Source organism: Panicum hallii, chromosome 9 (genome assembly GCF_002211085.1).
Source record: "Panicum hallii strain FIL2 chromosome 9, PHallii_v3.1, whole genome shotgun sequence".
NCBI classification, from domain to species: Eukaryota; Viridiplantae; Streptophyta; class Magnoliopsida; order Poales; family Poaceae; genus Panicum; species Panicum hallii.
The window spans coordinates 58321324-58331830 of NC_038050.1; the positions used below are offsets into that span (position 1 = coordinate 58321324).

General features: G+C 46.4%; 2 protein-coding genes across 2 annotated transcripts; one reads left to right on the top strand and one right to left on the bottom strand.

Moving 5' to 3' along the window:
• The first annotated feature begins 342 nt into the window (after positions 1–342).
• On the top strand, positions 343–2442 carry LOC112874509 (cysteine-rich and transmembrane domain-containing protein WIH2-like). The gene is made up of 3 exons (XM_025937856.1): positions 343–719; positions 828–1041; positions 2079–2442. Exons 1-3 carry the CDS (start codon positions 668–670, stop codon positions 2122–2124), a joined length of 312 nt encoding a protein of 103 aa, XP_025793641.1. The 5' UTR covers positions 343–667; the 3' UTR covers positions 2125–2442.
• Positions 2443–3123: 681 nt separating this feature from the next.
• On the bottom strand, positions 3124–9884 carry LOC112874508 (probable amino-acid acetyltransferase NAGS2, chloroplastic). Its single transcript, XM_025937855.1, has 10 exons — positions 9330–9884; positions 7973–8060; positions 7350–7558; positions 6735–6886; positions 6117–6537; positions 5330–5427; positions 4568–4679; positions 4307–4466; positions 3917–3989; positions 3124–3582 (listed from the first exon to the last, which is right to left on the bottom strand). Exons 1-10 carry the CDS (start codon positions 9672–9674, stop codon positions 3426–3428), a joined length of 1815 nt encoding a protein of 604 aa, XP_025793640.1. The 5' UTR covers positions 9675–9884; the 3' UTR covers positions 3124–3425.
• Between the last annotated feature and the right edge of the window lie 623 nt (positions 9885–10507).

The following is a 10507-nucleotide window of genomic DNA, read 5'->3' on the forward strand; positions in this document are numbered from 1 at the left end:
ATCTTGGCCGATGCTGCACTGCTGGCCTGCTCGGCAAGATCCGGCGTGACAAAGAAAGGGTATCACGAACATATTCCAGCGATTTCCAAGCATAATTGAGGACCAACTACTGGCATGGTGTGGTGGTAGCGGTTGGATCTCAGAGCTCGGGGCAATGTCATCACATTGCACCAAGCACATGGATGAAACCTTGGTAGACTAATCTTCGGGATCTCATTACCCTCAGTCCAGGATTATGAAAAGCCAATAATCATTTGAAACATGTTTAATAATCGTTCGATTAGGCATGTAACCCGTTGAAAACTCGGGTTTTTTTGGGAAGAAACCTTGACCACCACAGCAGTGCTGTAGCCCGGAGTGCGGACTCGAGCGTGTCCATCTGGCAAGCCCTAACGGCACACTCGCCAGTCGCCATTTCGTCGTCGTCGGCCAAACGGCTACATGGCAGCGAAGCCAACCCCACCCCCACGCGGTTCGAGTTCCGACCCGCTCCTGGCCCCACCGGCCGCTGCAGTGGCAGCTCTTCGCCTCTCTTCCCTCTTGCCAATTAAATCGCCGCCTCTCCCGGCCTGCCTGCCTCGTGTATCTACCTATCTATCTATATAACTAACCGCCTCCCCGCCCGCCCTCAGAACCACCCACCCACCCAAACCCCTCCGCCGCCGCGATGAGCTACTACGGCCAGCAGCAGCCGCCCGTCGGCGTGCCTCCCCCGCAAGGTCTGTATCTCGACCGCCGCCGTCACAGGCTTCTGCTACGCTCAATTATACCACCCGCCGTGTTCGGTTCCTGACGTGTGTGTCTCTCCTCTTGGATGGATCTCGCAGGGTACCCCGGGAAGGACGCGTACCCGCCGGCGGGCTACCCGCCCGCGGGCTACCCCCCGCCGGCGCAGGGCTACCCACCGCAGGGCTACCCGCCCGCGGGGTACCCTCCGCAGCAGGGGTACCCGCAGCAGGGCTACCCGCCGCCGTACGCGCAGCCGCCGCCGCAGCAGCGCCCGCAGCAGAGCAGCGGAGGGCCCTCCTTCATGGAGGGATGGTACGTGCCTCCGCCCCATCCCCGACTTCCATCCTCCGATCCTCTCATCACTCCGATACAATTCATGCTCGCCGTCGCGAAATACCGATGAGAACGTCCGCCGCGGAGACGCCGCCGCCTCCGCCGGCGGCGGGCGCTAGTGGCGTAAGTGGGTGGGGAGTTTGCTGTGTGGCCCTGGCGCGGCCGCGCAGGCGGCGGGTGCAGTTGGCCAGCGCCAATCGGCGAGCGGTTGGGTGGACGTGGTGGCGGGCCCGGCCTCCGCGTCCCGGTCCTCGCGAAGCCGCCCGACGCGTGGTCCCCACTTCGCTTTTCTCCTTCGAAATATCTCTTGGGTTTGGCTTTGGCCAGAGTGGGCGGGCATATCCCAACGCCTGTCTTGCTGGATGAAGTTGACCTTCGATCTGACGCGCCTAGCAAGACTTCAATTTGGCTGAATTTTTATCTGATACACTACGCTGATTAGCTGCCAAAGGACCGTAGGCAGTTGATAAAACGATTTGTGACAGCTGCATTTTGAAAGGTTGAGAATACTTGCTGCGTTTCTGGGAAACCTGCCAGCACGTCGTTTTTTAGTTAACGATGTTGATTGCAGTATATTCCCGTGTTTTGCCTACTGCGTTGTGTTCGCCGCTTGGGGTTAGACACAAGGTAACCCACTCCCTGCAAAACCAAGGGAATCAAAGGGATTAGTCTCGAACTGGAAGTGGACTATTTGGTTTGGTTTCTTTTTTTCGAGGAAATCTTTTTTTTTTCTGATTTATACTGCCAACTGAGAAATCTTTCGGGTGACACACCATGAAACTCATGATCAGCGTTTAGCTGTTACTAGCCAACTGGATTATGCGGATGGACGCTGATTGGCCATACGGTCCATTATATGCACTAGTCGGAGAGTATTATACTAGTACCACACAACTCTTCTTTGTTTTGGTCCACCTAAGCAAGAAGCTAACCATTTTATTTGTAGTTTTGTACCAGCAAAATGCCTACTATTTTACGACCATTTCCTGACGGATCTCTTTGCTCTGTTTCGACAGCTTGGCCGCCCTTTGCTGCTGCTGCCTGTTGGAAGCCTGCTTCTGAGTTCTGCGGATAACTTGAGATAATCGGGATTGGGGATTGGGTTGTGAAGCTGCTTCCTGGCAACGAATAGTACAGCAGCTCTTATGCATATCACATCTCTCCGTCCTCTTATCGATCTGTTTCTCCGTTGAGATGATTGGGTGTACTTAGTGGTATCATGAAGTTTATGTCACCAGTGGAATCCTTGGTCCAGCTAGCATTGTGAAATATTTTCCTCTCTGTAGCCATTGCGTTTTGGTCCGCGGCATTGTCTTCTTGCGCGTGGGATGTCTATAATCTTTTTATTCTTTTTCATCACTCTAAATTATGCTCGTCTCTGCTCTTCTCATGGGGAAACTGCTCTTGTTCCTATTGGAGGTTGCGCACACGAGTAAAGGGGTGCCCCCTGAATTCTGTAGTAATGAATCAAACGCGCACATGATCAGCGCCTGGTTGTCACGATGATGCCCGCCATCCTGTCACGCTAAAACTTTAAAGATCGCGATCTCACAGCAATGACATGGAAATTACAAAGCAAGTTGCTAGGAACTTGCGATGGTAGCGACAGCAACCAAAACGGCCCCTCTGCTTTTCAGAACAGCAACTTGGTCCCTGAAAAGACGTGGGGATTGTAAAGGCACTACTACAGACGACTTGCACTTGCATTGCACTACCGTTGAGTCTTCAGTTTTGCAAGGTCTTTGTTCATGGTCCTGGCTTTTTAATAGAGGTGGTTCGCCAGTAACATCTGGTGGTTGGCATCTGGAGAACAGAGGATCTCTGGATCTGAAGGCAGCCACTGTGATGATACCAACTAGGCCTTAAGTCAAAAAAAAAAAGGAAAAAAAAAACAGACCAGAGGGAGACTGATGGACTCGAGGCCAGCCGGCCCGGGAAGGACCTGGGCTTCACTTGAACCTGGCCTGGAATTCGAAATTTTCAGTTTCTCAGTGCAATTCTGCCGGTCAACAGTCCAGTTTAATTTTCAAGTAGCAGCAGATGAAGAAGAATAGCATCGTGTGAGCTTACAAAACCAGCCAACTCCATTTCTCACGGTGAAAACGGTGAAGGACAAGGGGAACCGGCCTTTTGATAGCCCTTGCACCCTTGAGTCATAGTACAAGAAAACAACTGGCTCAAAGCTATTTAGCCAGCCAAAGATACACAAACTCCTACTCGAGAACTGCCGTCGCATTGATTATTTACTTTCTTTTTACGCGAACACATCGATTATTTACTTGCAAAATACACCTACAATGTACAATCGCTGCAGGGGTCATCAAACAACCCTCGTGTGCAACAACTAGATCTGTAAGCACGCATCATCTCATGGCAAACCCGTTGACGGCCATATGCCCTATCTCTGCGGCCTGGAGCCGCTTCATGTAGTATTTAGACCCGCGCGAAAGGTCGATCCGTTTTCTCCTCGCTGCTGGCAGGGATTCGATCGAGCACTCCTTGAAACCGCGACGAACAAACCTGCGGAAGATCCAGAATAAATAAGCAACATTCTTTTATCTGGTTCAACGAGAAAAAAAAAATCTCATTTCACGTGTGGGTGTGGAACTGTCGATTGGTGTTCTCTGAAGCTCACTGTCCAATGTCTTGGCAAAGCAAAATGTGGTTTTGCCCTGCCAGATAAAGGCATAGCAGTTTCTACTTCCTAGTGATGTACTGAGATTGGCTTAGGTTTCAGTATCGAAACAAAATATGCTAGATCAAACAAAACTTCTTACTATCTGGTAACAGAAATGGTTAAAGAAAGCACTCGAACATATAAACCTCTCATCAGTACTAGATCACAAGTACATACCAATCAGCTGTACGTGTAGTAAGCAAAAATAATTTCTCCAGTCCAAGAGATAAAGCCTTCTTCTCAACGTAATCTGCAAAACAGTATCACCCTGGGTAAGTATTTGAATATTTGATCGATCGTACCTGGCAAACTTGATTTTTTTCCTTGATGTTTTCTTGTGTTATTTAGAAATTAAATGTTGGAAACATCAAATAAACATTGCCATACAAAGCCCAGGATAAACAACAAAAAATAAATGTCAGCCTAGCCACCAATTGGGCCCAGTCTTAGCTTTGTCCCATCACAGTTCTAGAATACTTATTGTGCAAAACCTATCTACCCTGAACAGATAGAGAATGTGATGTTAATTCATAAATACCAACAGAAATGTGCTAAACTGCACCATACCAAGTAACTTGTCTCCTTGACCTTGTCCTCGACATTCTTCAGAGACAGCAATAGCAGCAACTTCTCCAGATTTATCCTCAAGATAAGGAAAGAGAGCAGCACACGCTATGATCGAACCATCTCGTTCCACAACGATGAATGATGTCAGGGCTTCAAGAAGCTAATGAAAAATAGAATTTTCTGTTCAGTTGCATAAATACTAAGAAAGACAGCACTAATGAACATATTGATGTTATATTCACAATATCAGAAAATAATAACCTCTTTATCTGTTCGGCGCACCAGGACACCAGATTCTTCTAGAGGATGAATGATCTTTCTAATACCAGAAAGATCTTCCTCTCTAGCCATTCTTGTGCCTTCATACATACCCCTACAAAAATAAGAGGAAAAACGTCAGTTCCCACCCACATTCTGCTAAAGATATATAAGCACACCAAAAAGTCCTATTCAACATCACATGCAGAAGCATTCTTTTACATTAAGGATCATGTTCTACTGTGGTTGCCATTGCAAATTATGTTGATAAGTAACTGGGAACTCCCGTAGGCATAACAAAACAATAAACATAAAACTGGAGAACAAAATTTGACTTTCTAGCCAATATGCCACTTTCATCCATTACAATAGTAACATGAAACAAGATCATGCTTCATAAATCTTATTTTACACAATATGGTATATGGTCAAATATCCACTAGTGATTTCCTTTAAAAAAACACCCACCATTGCCCTAACATATATTTTGACACAGAACTAAAGCATTCCAATCTCAAGAAGACTGGAAATTAAATAACGACGAAACTGAAAGGAAATATATACTCCCTAACATAGAGATGTCATGCATGTGTTTTTTAGAAGGCTTCAGGGGAGCGATTTCTTGTGAAGCTAACAGAAACACATAACAATCACTTGCTCAAGACTGCATCTAGGTACATCACATATATGAAGCCAATATGGGCTTACACACAAAAGCTGCTATGTTCAGTGGCAGCTAACATAGAAAAAACAGTTCTATTATACCTAGCTATCATCGTTCCAACACCATCTCTGGTGAATAGTTCCAACAACAATGATCCACCTACAGTACCATCCACGATATGAACTCTTTGGACACCACCCTGACATGAGAAAAGAGGAAATTATATTAGGACAAAAGAAAATGAGCAAGACAAACGATGAGAATGTATTGTATGTCACATATTGTTGCATCATGGAATATAATAACCCAGGAATTGTAGCAGACATATTATTCCATGCAACGATGCATATTCCAAGTACAGTTTAGACAAGGGAAAATGTATACATACTTAATTTTTGTTACAAGTGCACTACAACAACGACATGGCACACTGAACAATTCTGATTTGCCTTACCTTTCCCTTGAATAGATCTAGCAGTTGAGAGTTTTATTTGTAACACGTTTCAAAATGAAATATTTTAGTATGTATATCACTGATGTTTAGATAATTGCACAAAAGAACAATCAGTCAAGAAGAGAAAGGTGCCTCCCGCAGGATAGTGGTTTTCTACTCTAATATTTATACATAAACAGTGCACGCAGATGAGTGCAGCTAAATTTAAGACAAAGTTGATATGCACAGATTTGTAAGAACTTTGGAAAATATGGGCATCCTGCTATGTGAGAGTAGTGAATATTGCTGGAACCCTAGAAACAAAGTGGGAGCAATATGTTGCGGGAAAGAAACTTCAGAACACCACAGGGTTCACGACACAATCAAGAATCAGAAATCAATAATGCATGCAGAATTGTTTAAACAATAAAAAACGAAAGAAGCTAAGTACTTACATGGCATACATATGCTGCTGCTGCCAACTCTGAAAGGTAACCATTTGACCTGCTCAAGCGTTCCTCCCCACCAATAGCAAACCCTTGCTCACCAGACAGACCATTTCCATTGTTGAAACCCACACCATTCCGAAAAGATGCAGTATACCCATTCATATGGCTCCTTCCATTCAAACCATGTTCTGAGTCCTGTTTCATCGGGAGGTTGCGGACATGATTAATGTCCTCCTCATCAACAACCTTCACATAATTCGCAGCAATCTCACTCTGCTTAGCACGTGTTCTGATCAACATATCTGCCTCCTCAATAGACATGAAACGATTGACTCGGCCATGCTCATCAAATATTTGGCCATCAACAATGCAAATAAGCTTGTCCGCCTCTATGGCTAAAGCACATGCTGTAGCAACTTCATAGGTACTATAAAATAAGCCAAAAAAAGTTATGTTAGCGCCTACACATATCAAAATGACTAAGAACATTACATCTTTCCAAGAGCTTTGCCATGGGTAAAGAAACATGGCAATTTTTATGGTAAATCATAGTGTCTCTTGTATACCTGACATATTTTAAATTAATAACAAAAGGTACAAATATGAATGGAGTAAGCAGCATACTTGCAATTTAAGACCTCCCCTGCACTCGAGTATCCCATATTGCTCACAACAACTATACTGTCTCTATCAAGCCTTTCTCTTATCCGTGAAACATCTATTTTCTTAACTTCACCAGTGAATCCATAATCAATGCCACCAACAACCCCTCGCCTCTGCCAAAGAAGAGAGAAGTAAATCAATTCAACATCTCAGGACTTAGGTTAGAATCATTTGAGATGTAGGCAACATAGACTAAGTTTTCATTTTCTCTTTCCTTGCGAGGTAACATAATGGATGGGAACAGTATAAGTTCATTATTAACTTAGGATTGGCGCATGTGCAGCACATCTAATTTTTCTAAAATAGAGTAAAGTTAGATTCAAAATTGACCCACGTAGCACCCCAATTATTCATCCCTTCCTTATCCCTCTTCTCCTGGACACCCAATGTTCATCAATGCTCCTACAAGTAATATGATTGAAAAAAATTGCTACTCTTGGTACAGTGATACCCAAAATTTGCACTTATATTTTTCTTCCCATTGGCTATTCGCGGTATGTGATACCAGGATGCAATTTGCATCTACCTACAAATGGAAGATGATATGCAGTAAAGAACCAGCGTAATTGAACTAACCTTAGCACCAAGAAAATTTCCACTTGCAACATTATCAGCAATCTCATGCCAACGACCATTAACACCATGTCGACGGAGATTTAACATTGGTGGGCCAGGAGATAGCTTCGCTTCTATAGTTAGCCGTATTCGTCCAGCTGCCTCCATTGCAGCCTCTAATGAATCTGAATCAGTAATACGGTAGCGACCAGCATACTTTGCCTTCTTTCCTGAAAAAATCGCAAAAATGAGCTCATTGGAGACTGCAAATGCATGACAATAGTGAAATAAGAAAAATAAAGAAAACATTCTAAGCTTGAGTGGCAAGTTAAAAAACAACGCAGGAGCAACAGTATTAAATACTGAAGTCACACCTTCTAATTTTGGTGCTTAACCAACAAATATATGAATACCTAAAAATATAATTTTGAATGGAATTATTAAATGTAAAATATCATGAATAAAAAGTAGAATATCAACATCCCGCATATACAAGGATTGGGATAGAATACTTCAAAGTAGATAGTAACTTATCCAGGATACAAAAATGTTCATCTTAAGCGGTCGCAAAAAGCAAAACTGTGGTTGAGAACAACAATATCGAATTGGTCATACAGGAGTAAAGATGCAAAGCTATAGCTAACCTCTCTCAGCCAAGAGCTTATCAATCTGGACATGTGTTCCAGGAACGAGAACAAATTTGATCCCAAGACCATGAAGAAGGGATATATCCTGCACAAAAAAATAAATACAATGAAGCAGACAATAAAGAAGGCATGCACCAGTGGTGATCTGTTTATTTTACAAAAACATAAGGTACTCTTCCACATAGTTTTAGCAACTCTGCGTTCATATAACCCAAAATATAATAGCCTCAACAGGGCAAATTACTTAATGGAAGAAAACAAGCAGCACGGAGACTGTAAGGAATCAGAGAACAAATTGGACAGTAACAATAAAGTTTCTGAAGGGAGGACACGATAGAAGCCAAACAGCACATCTCATGCTAGGGAACAACTAGGTGTGCCATAGTTGTTTGCAGGGTTTTGTCTGGCTCTAGCTGGTGGGCAATGATTATTATAATACTAGATTAAGATAACTGTGAAACAACGCTTTAGCTAATAAAGTAATTCGCCTGCCTAAATATATAAGACTATGTCCAATTCAACTCTCTCACAAGAAAAATGATGAAGCCCCTTCGGAAGAAGTAGAATGTCAAAAGAAGAATATATGCAGAAATCTTCGCTCTTGCTTTTTCTAAACAAATTGCTTCCTTTCCTTAGTTAGAGAAGCAAAAGGAGCTGGTCGAACTATCCAAGATTTTGCAAAACAATAGTTTTCAGTGGAAGACTGGGTGAGGTGAGAAGGACAAACAGAAGCGAGAATAAAACTACCGAGGAATACACGTGCAACTGGTAAGCTGAAATCTTTTCAACAAAACGGTAGGTGAGTCAAACAGGCCTGGAAAATCATAAATAATAAACCCCACCCGAATAAGCAACTTTCACAAATTTTCGTGCCATTGTGTCTCGTGGCAGCACAACTGATATGCAATTATGCACTATGCAACTCAAACAATAGCAGGGCAAAAATCAGCCTTCAGACCCATCAAAATGGTTGAAATATCGGTTGCAACCAGTACTATAACAATGAAGTTTATGAAATGGATTGATTCCCCAAATTTCAGTAAAGTTGGAAGGAAGGAGTTAGAATTTCCGTTTCTGAAGCTTTGATACGCTTAAAATTATATATTTTTATTTTTTTAAAAAAAATTACCCTTTCACTGTTTTTTGAGCTACAGTAATTGACCCAGTTCCGAAACTGCCTCCACCGAATTGGCGTAAAAATCAGCAACGGCTCTTCCGTTTGCTTGAATAAAATGAAAGCAATCAGCAGCACAGAACGGCATCAAATCCGCACAAGCGGAAAGTCGCCATCCGATTCATCTCAAAAGAGCAAAAGCAACGCAGAGCGGCAGAACCCTGTGCGCGAGAGGGCCACCTGCAGAATGCCGTCGAGGTGGGGTCCGGCGACGACCTCCCCCGAGACGACGACGACGAAGGTGCTCCCTCGGTGGCCCCGGATGTACGGCCACGCCTCCCGGAACCACCCCACGAACCGGCCCCCTTCCTCCGCCTCCGCCTCCTCCGGCAAAACCCCGCCGCCGGGCGCCCTCGCCCCTCCGCAGCGCACGCCCGCGGCGGGGCGCCGGCGCCGCCCGGCGACGCAGGGGACGCGCGCGGCCGCGGCCCAGGGCCGCGCCGGCGAGGCCTCGCCGCCGGCAACGAAGCGCGCAGAGGCGGAGGCGGAGGCGGAGGCGGCGGCGGCGGCGAGGGACGCCGCCATCGGCGCGAGCCCGGCCGCCCCGCGGCGGAGGCCGCCCACCTAGTGGCTCGGGATCGTGGGGGAGGCCGGGCGGGGTAGGTGGCGCGAGCGGGGTGGGCGCGTGTACGCGGCGAGAAGAAAGAGAGAGTGGGGGAGGGAGCGAGAGCGGCGGGCGAATTGGCGCGCGGCGAGGCGGGGGCACGCGCCGTGGTCGTGTGTGGAAGTGGAGACTGGGGGCGAGGAGGAGAAGGCGGCTTTTTATATGCGGCGGTGGCGCGCGTCCGCCGTTCTGGTCGTCTCGCCTTGGACTTTTCCGCCCGCTCCCATTTTTTTGCTGTAATAATAATACATAAATAATCGATCTGGTGAGATCAGATGGTCCGCAGCGGAGGAGGGGGAAGGTGAGAGGCGGAGGGCCAAGGCGGCGACGGCGACGGCGTCCCGCGGTTGGTGGGTGGCCGGCGTCCGGCGGCCTCTGCGCACGTGGAAGGGCGGGGGCGCTGGTCACCGGGGCGTGTCAGGAGCAGGGCGGTGGCACCGCACGTGCCCCCCACATCGACGCGACGCCTCGTACGAGCGACACTTGCGTCGGAGCGGCCGCCGCCGTCGATCGCAGGCAGAACGTTGTCGACGGTTTGAAATCACCAGTCCCAAGAGATTGTTTGGTACTCCAGCTCCCTCTGCCGCGGATCAGTGGCTTCATCAGTTCATTTATTTTTTTTGTAAAAAAAAAGAGTTGGCTTCAATTCAAATGCGGTCGGCCCGGCCGTCGCCGTTGCCAACCATGACCGATCGGGTTGTGCAGCGCGGGGATCGGGGCTCACTGTCAGGCGGTCGCTGCCGCCTGATTTGGG